The sequence below is a fragment of the Podarcis filfolensis genome (assembly GCF_964270895.1).
Source record: "Podarcis filfolensis genome assembly, chromosome: 6".
Classification (NCBI taxonomy): domain Eukaryota; kingdom Metazoa; phylum Chordata; class Lepidosauria; order Squamata; family Lacertidae; genus Podarcis; species Podarcis filfolensis.
In genome coordinates, this window is record NC_139609.1 from 43,519,677 (window position 1) to 43,538,540 (window position 18,864).

An 18,864-nucleotide genomic window follows, 5' to 3' on the forward strand; every position below is an offset into this window, starting at 1 on the left:
GCCAGTGGTGGGACAAATAATAATACTGGGGTTGTGTGCAAAGAAGGAAGCTCAGCTCTTGCAACTGGAAAACAAACCAGCTCAGGCATTTTTGATCAATTAAAAGCTCAATGCATTCTAAAAGGATGAAGTGCTCCTATGCTATGAGAAGTAGATGCAATGTACTCTGTAACTGTTGTCCGTAAAACTTTTGCAAGTGATTAGAGATTTGGGACTCAGCTATACAGATGCAAATAAAACATTTTAAGTGTGTTGTAAAGTTCAATAAACAAATGTGACACTAGATGGCGATGGTGAGCTATTGCTAATTCAATATATTTTTCAAAACTTTTTTTAAAAAGCATTTTCACAGCGTTTTTTATATGTGTGTAGATTCCACCTTGGCTTTTAAAAGTATATTTCTGTTAAGCTATTTTTGTTGTTGCTGTCATGTCTCACAGACAAATTCATAGTTATTAATACTGTACTTTTAACTTACATGAATTGTAAGTAAAATTCACTCACACACACATACTAAAGCTACACTTGCCCAAGTGTTTCATGCACTCAGTGATATGGGATCAAGTTTATCATCTCTCTCGCTCTTCCTTCTTGTTCTAGGATTGTTCCAAATATTCATCCTCCTCTCGTTAGTCCATTGAAAACCATAGTTGCTCCTCCCCTACTTCCGAAACACAGCTCCCCATCATCACACAGCCAATCTCCAGGTGGGCAGCACTTCTCAGCAAATAAAACATATACGCAATTTCAAAACCAGTCTGCACAGCAGGGACCACAAGGTAATTCTATACTATGTTCATGCATATGTGTGTGCGTGTGTTGATGCACAGTGCGTACAAGAAATGCCAAATGTGTGTGCAGATTCATTTAAAGAGCTGACCAAAAAGGGGATAGTGCACCATGCTGCTTGTCCTGACATCATGGTGCTATGACTTATGCTGTGAAGTGGAATAGAAATAGTAGGAACATATTCAGTATGGTGACATTTGTACAGTCGGTTGTACAACCCATTATAGACGAGAAGGGTTTGAGGCTGCTATTCTTGTCAGCAGCTAAATGTTCCTCATAATGTTTAGTTATGTCTGGAAGGTCTGCTAATATTTTCATTGACGCTCTGCATTGTTTGATTGGTTACAGTGCTTACTTACATTAAGGCAGCAAATGGCAACTGCACCACATTTATTCTGTATTGAAAGCACTTCATCTTCTGCAGTATGAAAGAGGAAAGCTATAATTAACAGTGGCATAATGGGCTGTAATCTGTGATCAATGATAACTATTTATGACTGGTAGAAGCAGCCACACTGACAAGCTAATGCAGTGTCAACCAAGTGCTTTGTATACGTTTTGAAGTGTACAAATGAAGTAGGAGCTTAAATACAGATGTGGAAACTGTGATAGTGTGTTCTGTTTAGTGCTGCCAAATTTCCATGTATTTCAATGGAAGGTGCCCTTTCAACAAGACAGAGCTCTTTTGAAAATGTGGACATCCAATGTGAAATGTTTTTATGTTTGTTGGCCTTAGTACTACAGGTGACAGCTGCCTAGACTTTGGGAAAGGGTATGTCCTGTGTATAAGCTAGCACAAAAGAGCAACACACAGGGGAAATCCCCACTCCATCTGTGCCCATTTCCAATTATATACCTGTCCCCACCATTGCCCATTTGATTTGGGTACAAGCAGGGCTACTAGCAGTCATGTGGTTTTACACAAGATGTATAAGGCTCAAGCTCAGTTAGCTGCAGAAATTTCCTGAGTTTAGTATTTTTTGGGCTAGTTCAGGTCTGTGTGGCTCAAGCAAGGCCACAAAGCAGCCAACAAGCATCAGCAAATGACAGTATCAAATAAAAAATGATAGTAAACATTAACAGTTTATCATCAACAAAGGATAAACAAAAACATCTATATTAAGCCAAAATCCATAAGTCTTGAAACTAGGCTTATAAGCAAACCTAAATCCCTTTAAATATATCTTTGCTTTTAAAAAAATGGAAATAAAGTGTAATTTTACACTAATTAGCAAACTACAAACAAAATACATTGTATAACATAAAACATCCTATAGTTAAGTATATCCAAAACATTGCAAAAACATGTTTTATATCTGGAAACAACTCATTTCTCCTGCTGTAGTCAACAAAAGGGTTCTGTGTTATGAATGTAAGTTGTCACTGGGTTGTGACCAATGCTCCTGGCCCACTCATGCATCAGACACCAACTTGCACAATGACGCTTATCCCTCTCCCCTGCAGCCCTCTGTGTGCCCTCAAAATCTAATCCTGATGGGTTGGGAGACCCTCTGGAGCAAATTTTGGGGGCACACGGGGAAAGAGGAGGTATGGTTGCAGAAGTGGATACAACCAATTTCATATTTTTCTTTAAATCTGATATAGTGTCTCAATTTAACCACTGAGGCAAATTTGCACAATTTTCCTGTCCATTCTTTAGGCTATATCATTGAAACCCAACATTATCCTAGCAGCAGTTATCATATGATCATACCTTACTAGATCATGCACATATTTCAAGAAAAAGAACAACAGGGTCTAGTTGAATTTTATATATTACAGTTATATCTACAGTTATATCTAAGAGTTCAGGAAATCCCCCCCCCTCAAATCTGTGTCTTTACATTCCCACTACATTTGGTAAAAATCCTCTTTTTTCTTGGCACTTCCAACATATATTGGCGAGTAGTTATTATGTAGTTATTTCTCAGCTGTGGAGTAATGTACTATCTATACATTACATAATGACATAATTTTATAGCAGCTGTCCCTTATGGGCCATGTTTAAAGAAAATGTATGTGCACTGTTCCATAATTTTTATCAGACATCCATTGGGGTATTTTTACCTATATTATTGGGCAAATAAACCCTGTATTCTGTAATGTGTTCTGATTCTGTGTCATACGACAATTTTAGTTTATGGATTTTTGAATGTGTATGACTGCTGTTCTCAATAATTAATTACTCAAAACTCCATTAAATCTCATATTTGCTGATGCACACTAAGATATTCCTACAGAAATGATCTCATCTATAAGTATTCAAAGCAAGTTGCATTTTTCTATTTAGTCTTCAATCTATTTAATCTCAGAATATGTTAACGTGGTGTTCTGACTCACAAAACCTTTAAACCTTAAATAGTTTGAGTTGCAGATTTCAAAGCCAGTATGCACATTGTATTTAATTTGTCGAGCACTGATTCTAAGGGTGATGGGCATGAGCTAAATAATCTTTTATATTAATCGCAAATGCTTTAGTTTTGGGATCAGATATGTCAAAATGGCTTCCAAGCAACTATAAAATCAACCTATCATTAAAATACAAAATAAAACGTTGTTCTTTACCAACCCAATCCTACAGTTGTTATTTTCCCCATAATATCTTATGGACAGTCTCCGATTCTTATTTGAAACATGTTCCATAGGAATTCGGTAGCTTATCCAGTCCAGAATCCAAATAATACAATTTGCAATACAAAGTGGATTCAAATTGGAGACTTTCAGACCCTTTCCCATTTTTTAAAATCTTGCATATCTTTCATGTTTTTGATTTTTGCATGTTCTTGTTGCATGCAACCATGACAAGCAGAACAATTTTTTCCTTGCGTAAATGGTCATAGCAAATCTTTCAAAAGCAGCATAATCAATTAAGGTTCCAGTGGACAACAAAAAAACATGAAATGGAGCTTGTTGCAATACATTATTTGTCCTTAATAAAAGCTGACTTGATCGGAAGCTGAACAGGTTATTAAATTTAAAAATATTAATGCCACTGAAGCACAATAGCTGATTTATGATAGCTGATTTATGATAGCTGATAATAACATATAACCACATTACAATAATAAGCTAAGTAACTATGAAACCACAAGGGTTTAGCTGCTTAAGAGTAAAGCAGAAACAAACATACAGTTATACAGAATAACTGTTGAACTATTGTAATAAGTTTATTCTATAAGAAAATCACACATCCTGTTGGAGGGAAGTGTTGCTTTTTCATTGCAATTTTTCAAAAGCAATTATTTTAGCCAAACACCAAAATATTACCTTAATTTCAGGCCAAGTAAATGTCATCAATATCCTTAAAAATCAGTTATTTTCTTATAATGAGTGTTTTAAATTAGTAAAGTAGTAGCATGTGCTCAATTTTTTTAACTCTAAAAATGAAAATATAACAACTGTCAACCAAATGTAAAATCTTTGCTCATGAGAGTAAAAGGCATATTTATACTTCTCCTTCCTCTGGGTAATAGAAGTCTCAAAGAAATCCTATTTGGACGCATTATGGATGAGAATGCATGGACAATGGATGAAAACAAAAACCCAGCAGAATTTTTGACTTCAGCTAAAGTAGGATCAGATGGAAATTGTTATGCGTTGAAGGAATTTGGCAACCAAATGAAATAGCACAGCTATTTATATATCTTACATGATGTCTTTTCATAGAGATTTTATGTAATTTGACGAGTTTGACTTATTTGTGCTCATACATTTAAGTGGAATGACATGAACGAATTGGCATTTAATAGGCATATTCCAATAATTTCCTCATTACATCATTCGTTTAAAAAGTGCTTTAGATTTTTGGGTTGTGGCTTGAGGGAAATAGAGGCAACGAGCATACTTTGTGATGTGGTTAACTACAGCTTTTCTGTGTCACATTCAAAGCAAAATTGTAACTGAATGTTATGTTTGGAACACAGTTGATTCCTTTATTAACTGTTATACTTCTACATTTTATTCCACATAAAACATTTAACAGTGATCATTTAAACCGACAGGGTGTTTGGGAAATTCTTCATTGGAAATTAGCTGCCACAGATTTGATTTAAATCTGACAAACTGAAGGAATGCTGAAATCGTTTGGGGTGCGGGGGGATGTCAACTCTGCCGCTGCCGCTGCCAGGACTTCGCTTAACACAAATAGAAATGTTACTTTATGAAACTTACAAAAATAAAAGAGATGGGGGGTGGAGAAAGACCAATTTTATACAGTTCCATGGAATGGTTCATATTTGAGCCCCTTAAGAGTTTGGAAATCCTTTTAAAAGCTCCATGTTTAGATTGCAGTACTAAACCACATGTGGTTGTTAATTGCACTATCGTTATGGGATTTGAACCTTGTTTTAAGCTCCTGCTGTTACTCTGTGTTAGATCTTGAAAGACACTTTGGCATGAAGGACCGACAAATCTGTAAGAGCTTAAGAACAAAATGCTTTTAAAAACCCACAACAATATAAATGTTTCCCCTTCTTTGCCTGAAAATAACAAGAGTAATCTAACAGTGGAATGATGAGTAACATGAAGAATATCTATGACATATTTGACAGAATGTCCAAATTGAAATATCAGCCGGGTAACTGTTTGGTTACGAGTGAGGAGGGAATGACAGTGGGAGACTTCACTCTGAAGTGCAGCAACACTGTAATCTAAGTAATTATTTTGTCATTACTTGAGCATTCAGCAAGCCAAGTTGAATGATACTCATCACAGTATGCTACTTTTATCTGGAATGGAAATGCAGTTGAACTAGTGTTTCTGATTAAATCGGCTGTATTGTCAGTCACTCCGCAGAGCTGCCTGCAAACTAAGGTACTGCAACTCTAGCCATTTTCTCTAGAATTAACATTTTGATCCCCTTAGCACCTGCTAACAAAAGTAGGGAGGCAATTTTAATGGGTCCCTCCTGTGCCACTTCCCATGCTGCCCTCAAGGGTACACACACCCAGCAGATTTGTGGGGGTGCAAAAGGGAGAGAAGGTATTAGTGAGAATCTCCTCCTTTATTAGGAGAGACCTTAATTTGATCACAAGGCCTTCCATGATTGGATCAAACACATATGGTCCAACAGTTACTGTAGAGAATCATAGTTGTTGTATTCCAGTGTTTTCCCTGTTGCTATCTAGCAGACTGGCAAAGGACCTGGTGCAGAGGAATTGTTTGCACTGAATGCTGTGATTGCCATGCTGCCATCACCTCTCTTGAAATACGGAGCCCTTTCAAAACAAATTCTGCAGTTCAGTTATTTGGGAGAGGAAGCATGAGCTAAAATTACTCCCCCCCCCCATCAAACAGAAAAAAACCCCTGTATGGATGTCATGCTTTTATTTGAACCCTTGACAGATCATATACCTTTCCTATAAGATGTGGAGATCATGGGAAGAGAAACAAACTGCTTAGAGAATGCTATTTTGAGCAGGGAAAACATGACAAGGAGGATGGGTTAAGCAACCCCCTATACCGCCACCATTTCTCCACTTAAATTTACCACTTCCCAAAATGGTTTTTCGTATTGCTGGGGAAACATACATTCAGCAATATGTCATGCCTAATTTGGAGAGAAACATGGGGAAAGAGAGATGACATGTCATCATTTCTGGAAGATGTCTCTACCGGGCAGGCTGGAAAATGTTCAGCTTTTCCCTTAGCAATGCATACAAAGTGCTCATTGGAGCTGAACGGATTGCTCAGTGGAATCCAAGTGTCTCATTGATTCACTGCCCATCTCTAAAGTATACAGTCATCTTAGAAGGTGTGTGCAGAGGACTTCATAGTTCATAAATATAGAAATGAGGATAACTCTCAACATCAATAAGGTACTGTCCTTGAAGTCTCAGAGTGAGATAGCTGATCAGCCTGGCATAAGAGCTCTTTGAATCTCTCAGCCAGACACTCCCTGCCCAATGCCAAAGAGGATATACCTAATTTTATCAAGGCAGCTTTCATTCCGACTCCCTGTCATGTGTGATTGGAAATACCTCCGACAACAAGCCTAGAAAATAAACTCCACAATACTGCTAAAATTAAAAGTTTAAAGATTGATGTCAAACTACAATAGACAGTACCACCATGAAACAAAATTTCATAAATGAAACCAAATGCATATTTCTAATACTAAAAATGCCTGTACAATATCTATTTGCAGGTTATCAAGGCAGCTTTCATTCTATACAGAACTGTTTCCACTATGAGGACTGTTACCGAGCAATGGACTCATCTGTCAACAGTGATGCGCTGTCAGGGGACTCCCATTGCTTTAACCCTCTGCGACAAAATGGCTATCACATCCTCAGTGCACCTATAGCTTCAACAGGTAACTGATCTGGGCTGTACTGGATTAATCTTGCTCAATAATTTATTATAGGGGGAAAGCAAACATCTTTTTTATATTTTATAAATAAGGAAAGTGGGATGCTGCTTTTTTGTATGTATTAAGGTCCCCTAATTCTCTTCTTTCAGAGACTGAATTATCTGACGCTGCACAGCAAGAATTCAATCTCTGAGTCAGGTGTTGCATGAAATGTGTAGCTCTTATCCATCCCCATGTCTCACAGTATTATCTAGTTGAATCAGACACATGGCACAACAACACTGTATTAACATCACATGCCTGTTTCAGTTAAACATTACTTGAAGGCATGCAGAAGAATTGTCGGCTGGCAGTGACTACATGTTTCATGTAATGCCTAGATCTAGTTCTACAGCTTGATCAGCTAACATTGCAGCTAAAGGTTTCTGTTTCATAGATATACAAAATATTTGTAGATTTATCATATCCTTTAATACTGAGACAACTGTTTTTATTTCTGTATTTAAGTTCACAAAATTGTAGCATGGTTGTGGAAATTTTGAGTTTATAAAATGTTACCCAAATATTAGAAAAAGGTATTAAATTCCTATTGGCTTTTTAAAAGGTTATTTTCATAATTTCAAATTTCTTATACACATGCAGTCTTTGAGGTGCCAGCCAATAATTTTTAATGCAATTTAAAAAAAATAAAATAACCAAAGATGTAAAAACGAAGCTGTAAAATATACATAACTTTAGCAAACTCCTGCTGGCATGCTTAAATCTCCCCCCCCAAGATTCTCTTCATTTGCTTGCCCTTTTCTGAAACTTTTCCAACTCTACAGTATCCCTTTTGAAATGAGGTGACCAGAACTGTATGCTGTATTCCAAATGCAGTTGCACAATAGATTCATATAATGACATTATGATATTGGCAGTTTTATTTTGAATTCCTTTCCTAATGATCCCAACATGGAATTTGCCTTCTTCAAAGCTAATGGAATCCTGGGTTTGATAGGTTCATTGAGTTATTCCCTATGACTCCAAGGTCTCATTCCTGGTCAGGCATTGTGAGTTCAGACTCCATGAATGCATATGTAAAATTATTGATTTTTTTGTCCTAACATGCATTGCTTTACACTTGTAATATTGAATTTCATTTGCCATTTTAATGCCCCATTCACTCAATTTGGAGAGGTTGTTTTGGAGCTTCACACAATCCCTTTTTGTTTTCATGCCTCTGAACAATTTAGTATCATTAGCAGACTTGGCTGCCTCACTGCTCACCCCAACTCTAGATCATTTCTGAAGAAGTTAAAAAGCACAATCCTTGGGGGATTCCACTTTCTACATCACTCTATCTGGAGAACTGTCCATTTATTCCTACTCTCTGCTTCCTGTTATGTAACCAGTTCCTAGAGTCTTTGGAAAGGTACTTTGCTGAAAGCTTTTGGAAAATCCAAATACATTATGTTAACCAGATGACCTCTATCTATAGGCTTGTTCAAAACAAAAAATTTTTTTCCTTCCAGTAGCACCTTAAAGACCAACTAAGTTAGTTCTTGGTATGAGCTTTCGTGTGCATGCACACTTCTTCAGATACCTGGTATCTGAAGAAGTGTGCATGCACACGAAAGCTCATACCAAGAACTAACTTAGTTGGTCTTTAAGGTGCTACTGGAAGGAAAAAATTTTTTTGTTTTGACTATGGCAGACCAACACGGCTACCTATCTGTAACTGGAACTATAGGCTTGTTGACACTCTTGAAGAACTCCAGTAGGGTAATGAAATAGACCTTACCCTTGCATAAGTCATCCTGTTTCTGCTACAGCAAGACTTGTTCTTCTATATGGTTTGTAATATTATCTTTAACAATACTTCCCATCATTTTTCTGGGGCAGACGTTAAGTTAACCCACCTGTAAATTCCAGGACTGCCTCCCCCCATCCCCAGATCCCTTTTTTAAAAAATGTGTTGTATTGAGGCCATTTTCCAGTCCTCAAATATGGAAGCTAATCTTACATATATTACATAGGATATAAGCAAAACAGTCATTTCACAGAAGGTAATTTGCCTCAGATTCAGACTTGTTTATCATCATATGCAGTTACCTTGTTCCAACTAGCACAAGTTAAAATCTAGTAAAAAGTTAAGGATGGATTTTTTAACCTACAGTTGACATTTTTGTATGTTGTTTCATGTTCTCTGCCTTTTTGGAAGTCGCTTTTTTGATGTTTTTTAAAACATCCTCTATTCAGGTTAACATCAGATTGCAGATTAGGATTAGTATGGAGCAGACTAAATAAACTTTTCAAAAGAAGTCACCGGAGCAAAGAATAATATCATGGCAAGAAACCAAATTCAACAGCCATTGATATTTTTATGTCTGGCGTCTAAACTGCTATGAGATATTTCACTTTGGTACTTTTTATATTTAGGCAAATACTTAAGAGTCTTAAACACAAAAACAAACAACCCTGCAATTCATAGATAATTTGTTGGACAAATAGACCATTTGTACTCACTGGGTCTTAGTTTAGTGTTTCTTTTTCTTGGTTTTATGGTACCATCAATATAAGGGAGATCTCATCTACTAAAAATGCCTGGTATGACCAATCCTATTAACCTGGTATGACCAATCCTATTAACAGAGAATAAATTCTTTATCTTAGTATTTTGGATGTTTTGTGCTATCTGGGTTGTTACAATGGCATCTGGGTTGTCATAGCTTACTACTGTCCATTCTACCACTGTGGGTGAAACAAAACCTAATAAGTGCACATAGGTGCATTTGCTATCATTTATCCTTGTTATCCTTTCTTGCCAACCTTCCTTTGCTGTTTTCCCACTGTTGAAATTTGGATTGTAAACTCCTGGGTTGACTGGGTGGTGGTGGTTATGTTTTATTTTGTCACTTACGGCAATCTGCAAAGTTCCATGCACATTGATAGTGTTATATAGAAATATTAAAAAATAATTATGTACCAAGAGCTGAAATAAAATAAATTCAAGAATGCAACCCAGAGCAGATCTGAGTTCCATGCTTATTCAGATTCTATTGATCATTTGAATGAAAGAAGCTGCCACACAGACCAAGACAGGAGTATATGGGATTTGGTTCCAAATTTATTTCAGCAGAGCGTTGCAGACTGAGCTGTAGCACAGAGGATAAACAAGTTCCTTGTGCAATGGGTCCCACTTGCCGTTTTCTGGGGCTATGTACACACTATACCTTTAAAGTATGTTATTTCCATCTATTAATTTTGGGTGCTGTAGTTTGTTAAGGGTTGCTGGGGATTGTAGCCCAGTGCCCAGAATCCTTTGAGCAAAAGAATGTGTTTTAAAGGTATAGTGTATACACAGCCTGGATGGTTGCTTATACACTCTTTTGAGCATGAGGCTCTCAAAAAATCCTGAAACTGGAGAATGAATTGGACATTGCGGGAAAGGGAGATAAGTTCCAGGTCTTCATACTTTCTCAATCTTTATCTTCATTGTCAGTCAAGTACCTTCCTTCCCGCTGCCCCCCATTCCTACAACTTTCCCTTTGAGCTCCTGTTAGCATAACAATTTAGAAGAAAGTGTGATAACTCTGAAATTTTGTCAGTTCTAAATAGTGGTATTGGAGCCAGAAGATTAAAAGTTGATAGTTTTGAGAGTATTGGCCCTTCTGCAGCATTCTTTAGCATAGCTGTTCACCCCTTTCCCCTTCCCAGCCACATTTTCATCAGCCAACTGCATTTGGTTTCCACAGGTGAAAAAGGACGAAGAGTGCTGTTAAGAGTTGGGTCTCTTACAAACAGGAATTTAAATGATAATAAGGAACAGATACTTGTTCTCCAAAAATGTTTTATAGTTGATAAGCAGCGTCTCTAACGCTGCAGCGCTGTGAAGCTACAAAATGCACAAGGAAGAATTGCAAATGCAAACAGAATGTGTTTTTTTAAGTTTCTGCTGCAGCTGCTCACGTGGCTAGCTGGTTTTAAACTTAAAAGTGACTTGCCTGCATAGCTATACAAGTAGCTGCAAAGTTGAGCTTTGTGTGGTTGATAATTATCTTTTGCCAGGATGTTGCACAAATTATATCCACATATCTCTAAGTGATATTTTTAAAACTTAAACAACAAAGTCCTCCATCCATACAACAGCCAAAGGTCCAGCCACTAGAATTTCATTTTAGAAACATATTTTGTGTATCCCCTGACCCAGGATAAATAAACAGTCACTCCCCACATTGTGTCTGTTTAACATCTTACTAGTAAGGCTATCAAGTCTTAATTGGAAATCATTGACAAAGCCATGCAGAGGAATTTTATGCTGTAACTTCAAAGCAGATCACGGTTACTGAAAGTTTTATGACAATTTGTGAATACAGTGGTACCTCGGGTTACATACGCTTCAGGTTACAGACTCCGCTAACCCAGAAATATTACCTCGGGTTAAGAACTTTGCTTCAGGATGAGAACAGAAATCGTGCTCCAGCGGTGCGGCAGCAGCAGGAGGCCCCATTAGCTAAAGTGGTGCTTCAGGTTAAGAACAGTTTCAGGTTAAGAACAGACCACCAGAACGAATTAAGTACTTAACCCGAGGTACCACTGTACTGTATTGAGCAGGAGTGCCAACCTGAATAAAATTGGGGGGGGGGGGGCAGGTAAGCCCACATAACTGAACACAAGACCTGACGCGCACACACCATTGAAACAGCAGTGCCCATTTGGGGGGCCTCAAATATTTTAGGGGGGGCAAAGGGTCCTCAGCCCCTGGGAGTTGGCTCCTATGGTATTGAGTGAACAAAGCACAAACAGCTGCTGTGCAACAACAACATGTATCAGAAGCTGTGGAGTTATGACTTAAGCTATGAGCTCAATTGCATATATTTTTCTCTGCAGGCACAAACGGGAGGTTTTGAGAGAACAAGTGGTAGGAAGGGAATGTGCTTGAGCAGCTCCTCTCCTCTTCCCATTCTCAAGCCTACCTGCTACTTTGCATTTAAAAAAATACACAATGAAAGGAAAATTAATCTTAGAACTGAGCATCACATTTAGTTTGTGCCTCGTACTCAGATTGTATTTGCCACCTTTCGTAGTATTAATCAGTCTCATGTGCTTGCCATATTTTCAGGTTATGAGGTCATTTCTGAAGCACAATGTGTGTCGGAAGAAGTAGTTATCAACGGAACAGAAGAAAATAATGGATTTTTCCAAAATGGCACTTTTGATCACTGTTTGAATCACATTCCTCCCATCTATACGGATACCTAAGCCCGGCTAAAATATTTGTTTTCTTTACCATGCTTATGCCTTTTGTATTTACAGAATTGTTGTTCAACTACCTTTACTGTATTTAGTCTGCAACTAAATGTATGTGCTCATTTAAGTCAATCTCTCACATTTTACCAATCTATTTTATAAAGGAATATACTGTACAATTATTGGAATCTATTCCTTTGCTGTGGCACTTTGAAATTGATTCTCTTAAGGGAGAAGGGAGAGCATCCGAAACTGCTTGTTGTGTAAGTTCTTTTAGTAAAATATAAATCTAAATTATATAATATGCTTGTAAAGATTTTTTTTTTTGAAAAGTATGTTTTCAATTTAAGAATCCTGGTCTCTTTAATCACAGTTAATTCATCTGGTGTTTTCTTGACTATAAAAGGACTTCTTTAAAAGTCACAGACCTCATGTACATAAAAGTTTTCACTATGCTGAGCTGGTTTTATATTTTCAATTTTACAAGAAAGCATTAAAAACTGGAAACAAGTCTACTGTCTTTTTTAAAAATAAAATTTCATCTGCCATTTTGCTAAACCTTAACATCAGTGACTTAAGAGCACATGCAGTTGTTTGCTGCAGTTTATATCTTCTTTCCCAAATGCTGTAATTGGTTATCTTCCACTAACTTCTCATAAAACTATTCTTCTTTCTGAATATGCTTTATGATACATTCCTGTGTTAGTATAACTTACCATTTTGATATGGTGCTGAAACTGACTAATTTTGTGTCAAGAAGCAGCTGCCCTGGTCTATAACCTTTGCAGTTACAGAAACCAGTTTACCTTGGTTATTCACAGAGGAAAAGGGAATAACCATATACATGTATGCAACCTGGGGTGGGGCAGATGTAAGGGTTTTTAACACCATCCTCAGCAGCAGCAACTACATGTAGGAGGAGAAGTCTGTGCCTGGAAGTCTATTTATCCAAATGGACTTTTCCTTGCTAGATCATGACCTATGTTTAGCATTATATTGGGTTGCCTTCTCTTTGGACAAGGAAAGTTTAAAACAGCCAAAGGTGAATGCATCATTCAAATAATAAATACTCAAAGTATGCAAATGCCTTTGTGCTTCTTGAACCAAGGCCATTATATTTCACCATCGGTTTTCTTTTTTTTTAAAGAAAGCAACAGCATATAAATAATAAAATCAGAAGATAGCCTCATCAACTGTAAACTTTCCATAGGCCATGCCCATATCTCCCTCTTGTGGCTAATTAATGCAAGCTATGAATACTTCTATATTTCTTTGAAAGAATACAATCCTATCCTCAGCAGTTAATCAAAAGTACCACAAAGTTGGGTGATTTTGCACAAGGAAGTGAAACTTAGAATTTCTGTGCATTAGACACAGCATTTCCCAATGCTACTGATTGTTGGTGACATTCGTTGATTCTTATTATTCTTATTTGTATCTGTAAGCTGCCCTGAGTCACTTACATGGAAACAGGCAGGGTATATACATATTATTATTATTTGATTATGAGAGCATGCAAGGCAACAACACACTGCTTGAAAGTTTTGAATATGAATAAATACCCTATCAAGCTAGTGCTATGTTTCCATGAAAGCAGACTTCAATGGCAGTAGTCCGGGATGGCCTCAAACTCACACCATCCCAGACCATTACCCATAGTGGTTGGGGGTTGATGGATGTTGGATTCGAACAACATCAATGGGCACTATGTTTACCTGTGTTCTAGCCCAATGTACCAGCTGAGGCTGTGCGTACACCACTGAAATAGATGGGGCTTACAGGGTTCTCCTTGCTCACTTTTTTTAACACTGACAAACTGGATGCAATTGTGAATATCTGACTAGAGGTATTGAAGCAGGATCAATATGTGCAGAGAAGACAGCACTGTATTTTTCTGGGTTATGCCAAGTAGATGCTACATTCTGTTTACAATCGTAATGTGGAAGGTTTGTAACAGCATCACTCTGATCTCCACCCAGTTCTGCCCAGCAATAAAATTAAAATAGGCAAGAGACTATGTTATTTTTTCTAAATATACAAATGCATTTCTTTCCATGGCAATGTAATTTTCTTTATGGGGTTAAAAGAAAAACAGATTTTGGAAGAGGCATTACGTCTCTGTGGTTGTCAGTTCAGGTTCATGAGCTTTTTGTACTAGCCAAAGGCCATGACAAACTTGTATTAAGCAATAGTATTAATAAAAGAATACAAAACATACATCCATAATATAAAAATCTGCAAAGCCTTTGCCAAGTTCCTGAGCATTAAAACACAGGTTCCCTGTGCCTCTCTGACAGCTCCAATTCTAATATTATTTTGCCTTTTAAAATCCAATTTGCCAACATCCATGATGTAAGAGAGAGAAGTTACCAGAGACACCAACAAACTCAAATCCAGCATATGCTGGGTGACAACAGCATCTGCCTCCCAGCCATTCCCAAGGAGGGCCTAAGCAGCCACTCCTATCTTCCTTGGCTGGTACTAGCAAAATTTGGTTGCTGCTGGCCTGGCCTAGCTGGCTGTCTTGCCTTGCTGCCTTCTCCCAACGTTATAGACAACACTATTTTGAAAGGCCTTTTACTCAGCAAGCATGCAAAAAGGCAGCCAGCCCAGGCCATGCAGTTCTGCCAGACACCATGTGGGTCACATGGTGTAAAATGGCAATAATTCTCCTGCATTATTGCCAGTGGTACCTTGGGATGCAAGGTACAGGGGTACCTTGGAATGCAAACAGGATCCGTTCCAGAGCCCCGTTCGCATCCTGAATAGAACGCAAGACGCAACGGCACATCTGTGTGTGTGTGTGGGTCGTGTTTTGCCGCTTCCACGCATGTGCATGACGTCATTTTGAGCGTCTGCACATGCGGCGAAACCCAGAAGTAATGCACTCTGTTACATCCGGGTTGCCGCGGAGCGCAACCCAGAAGCGCTAAACCTGAAGCACATTCAACCCGAGGTATGACTGTATTTCCTTGGGCAGGCAGCAGATGAGCATTAGGCAGAGTAGTGAGCTGACAGTTGTCAGATGCTAGAAGACAAAGCTGTATGTGTCATGCAACCTGATAAGTTAACCTGCTGCCCTCAGCTGGGGCACTGAAGTAAAAGTTAACTGTCAGTTCAGTTATGTTCTGTAAGTATCTGGAACAGGGAACTACTTTTGTCCTTCAACACAGACCAAAAATGTCTTGGGTCACCCCTACCCCCAGGCCTGTTAGCCCAGCACTGAAGCCCCAATACATGAGGGGGTCCATGGGAAGAGAAGGCCAGGTGTCTGTGTAGGCCCCACAAAAGCCTGAAGACAGCTCTGAGGGAGGACAGCTCTTGCAGAATGAAATGTGAGACTCTTTGCTTGTAAATGTAGTAAGGTTTCAAATGTGTTAAAAGCACATTTGGGTTTTCACAGATAAATTATTTTCTCTTACTGTAGAATTCTGTGAAATATTAAAATAACATTCAAATCTCAGTTGGGGATTGCATTAAGTATGAAATTAGGTTCAACAATAAACTATTTTCAGTTGCAGGATTTGTAGAATAAGAAAAACAATTATTGTTGTTATTTGGCATCTGTATAGCACTTTCAAGTGTTCAAGACCTTTCATGTGCGTTATGTAGTGGTAGTTCTTACAACGACCCTGTAAGCCTTATAGGGTAGGGTAGAGTAGAGTAGGGTAGGGTAGGGTAGGTCTTGCAAAGATGCTTAAGACCCCTTGATGTCAATAGGACTTTAAAATGTATAAATGCCTGTAGGATTTAGACCCTTATCTGTGGGAGATTTTAGTCTTATTCAGAAATTCCTCAGACAGATTCAGGGATCCTTGATTCCTCTCTATGCTTTTGTTATTATTTACAATTCTATAACATTGTATTCTACCCCTCCATCAACTTGTGCTGATCACCAGCTTTGCTTTTGTTTAAAAAGGAATATATAACAATAATCTTGTAAGTACATTCAAACCAGATAGTAGATCTAGCTGTTGTTCATTAGAAGATTTTTTTTAAAAGTCCTTATGTTGTTTCAGTTTTGTAAGATCTGTTCAAACACCCTGTTTCAATTACTTGCTTTGTGATACATAATTCAATAAGCCAATGCAGTTGTCTTAACCTGATCCTTTAATCCAGCATTCCAGCTATGAGCCTCTAACAGATGTATGACAATCAACAGGTGAAGCTTTTTAGGGACAAATCACATATGATGTCTGGAGACCCATTATTTAATCTTCTGCATTTTTAAGCATGGTAAATGCAACTGTGGGTGGAATGGGGGCAAGTTTGATTCAGAACAGGGCCATAATATAAAGAGATTTTCTAGCCTTTCCACCCAATTTTTCCTGTCTGAATTAACCCTCCACCCCTGGAAATTGCCCCCTGGAGCAAATGGCAGATGGCGATGGGGATTCACACTGCAGCCTTCATTCAAATCAGCCCTGCCTGCTTCCACAGCTCAGATATCAAGATACTGTATCTAGCTTGGTTCTCAGTTTGAAAACTGCATTGAGAAAGCACAAGCTGAATTCATAGGGCCTCGGTTTACAGCGTGGGTAGGCAAACTAAGGCCCGGGGGCCGGATCTGGCCCAATCGCCTTCTAAATCCAGCCCGCACACAGTCTGGGAATCAGTGTGTTTCTATATGAGTAGAATGTGTGCTTTTATTTAAAATGCATCTCTGGGTTATTTGTGGGTCATAGGAATTCGTTCATTTATTTATTTTTTCCAAAATATAGTCCGGCCCCCCACAAGGTTTGAAGGACAGTGGACTGGCCCCCTGCTGAAAAAGTTTGCTGACTCCTGGTTTACAGAATGGCAGCAACCTCAGAATTCCTAAGTATTTCATAACGCTTCTGCTTTACCAATCCTCCTACTGGTCGCACGCCTCAATCCTAGGCAATATTTTACAGATTAAAGAGATTTAATGAGAGGGAAGGGGTAAAAGTGCATAAAGGCAATCTACCTAATTCTATCTAACTCTATGTTCTCTCTCATCAGAAGTTAAACCACTTCCCCTGTCAGCTGGTCACCAATATTCCAACTTCTTCACACACAAGTGGTTCATGTGACCCAGTATTGAGAATAAAAGTCCTAGTGGTGGTGCAAAGGTCCTGCCTAATATGAATGTACACTAATACAAATATGGTGGCTCAAGGATACCCCAACCATCACTGGCGCCCTGGAATGCTGGGGCAGAAAACATCAGGGCTGCCTTCAGATGGCACTTTATTCTACCTTCTCGACATTTCTCGATCTGTTAATTTCTGCATTTAAGGCATTTTTTTAATGCAACACAAAAACAACTTCTGGAAATCTAGTGGAATCCAGCAAAATTTGGTCTCATTTCTGTGTTGCTTTAAAAAAACACAATCCATTTGCAGCCCCATTAACTAAGAAAATTGCAGGAGTTTTACATTGCAATTTCATGTGACAAAAATTTGGGCAGTATCCCAGCATACAGTTCTTCCATACCATTTAAAATTCAGAGCAACATGGTGCTATAGCTATCAAAAAGCCACTGTAAAAGGAAGGTTAGAAACTGGGACAGAAGCACCAGCATTATAACCAATAGGTAAAGGGACCCCTGACCATTAGGTCCAGTTGTGGCCAATTCTAGGGTTGTGGCGCTCATTTTGCTTTATTGGCTGAGGGAGCCGGCGTACAGCTTCCAGGTCATGTGGTCAGCATGACTAAGCCGCTTCTGGCGAACCAGAGCAGCACACGGAAACACCGTTTACCTTCCCGCCGGAGTGGTATCTATTTATCTACTTACACTTTGATGTGCTTTTGAACTGCTAGGTTGGCAGGAGCAGGGACCGAGCAACGGGAGCTCACCCCGCCGCGGGGATTCGAACCGCCAACCTTCTGATCAGCAAGTCCTAGGCTCAGTGGTTTAACCCACAGTGCCACCTGCGTCCCTTCATATTATTATAACCAATAAAATGCACTAAACCTGAAGTCTGAATGCAGCCCAGATTGCTCCACTTCCAGGCATTATGTTTTTAACTGCAGTAACAGCACACAATATGTTCAGGCAAGAGCAGTGCAATTCTAATCCCTTATTTGTTACTATCTAAAATATTTTGGGAGTCATGTTGGTAGTTCAGTCCATAATAGATAAAAGCAAATTATTTATAATTTCTTTAATAAAATAAAAAAATAAAAATCTTGTTTTTCTGCTAAAAAAAAGTCCCACAGCAGTTTATCATCAGAAAGGGGGTGGGGGAGGGAGAGAGAGGGAGATTTCCTGCCCCCAGGTTTACAATCTAAAAAGACGCAACACAAAAAGAAAATGGATTGGGAAGGAAGAGGAAATCAACTCAGGTTCAAATTTCAGGATAACAACCAGTTCACAATAGCAGTTTTATGTATAGATGAATTTATCAAATTGCCAACATCACACATAAACCCACCAACAGTACCTGAAGTAACATTAGCTGAGGTTTGTGAGAGAAGCCAATGTTTGCAATGATGCTGCCCTGTCTTGGCCGTGTGGGGAAGAGACAGAGTTGGGTTGGCATAATATGCTGACACCCAGAGCTTCCTGGCCT

General features: G+C 38.6%; 2 protein-coding genes across 14 annotated transcripts in view; one reads left to right on the forward strand and one right to left on the reverse strand.

Moving 5' to 3' along the window:
- The window catches only part of GLIS1 (GLIS family zinc finger 1), a 190,722-nt gene extending 177,884 nt beyond the window's left edge, over window positions 1–12,838 (forward strand). For all 5 annotated transcript variants that reach the window (XM_083619438.1, XM_083619437.1, XM_083619439.1 and 2 more), the window contains 3 exons: window positions 601–779; window positions 6,935–7,102; window positions 12,201–12,838. In XM_083619438.1, the coding sequence (XP_083475564.1) occupies window positions 601–779; window positions 6,935–7,102; window positions 12,201–12,340 (487 nt within the window). In that variant the 3' untranslated portion in view covers window positions 12,341–12,838. The remainder of the gene's footprint in view (window positions 1–600; window positions 780–6,934; window positions 7,103–12,200) is intronic.
- The window catches only part of LOC310765027 (doublesex- and mab-3-related transcription factor 2-like), a 221,407-nt gene that overhangs the window by 184,396 nt on the left and 18,147 nt on the right, over window positions 1–18,864 (reverse strand). The window lies entirely within an intron of this gene.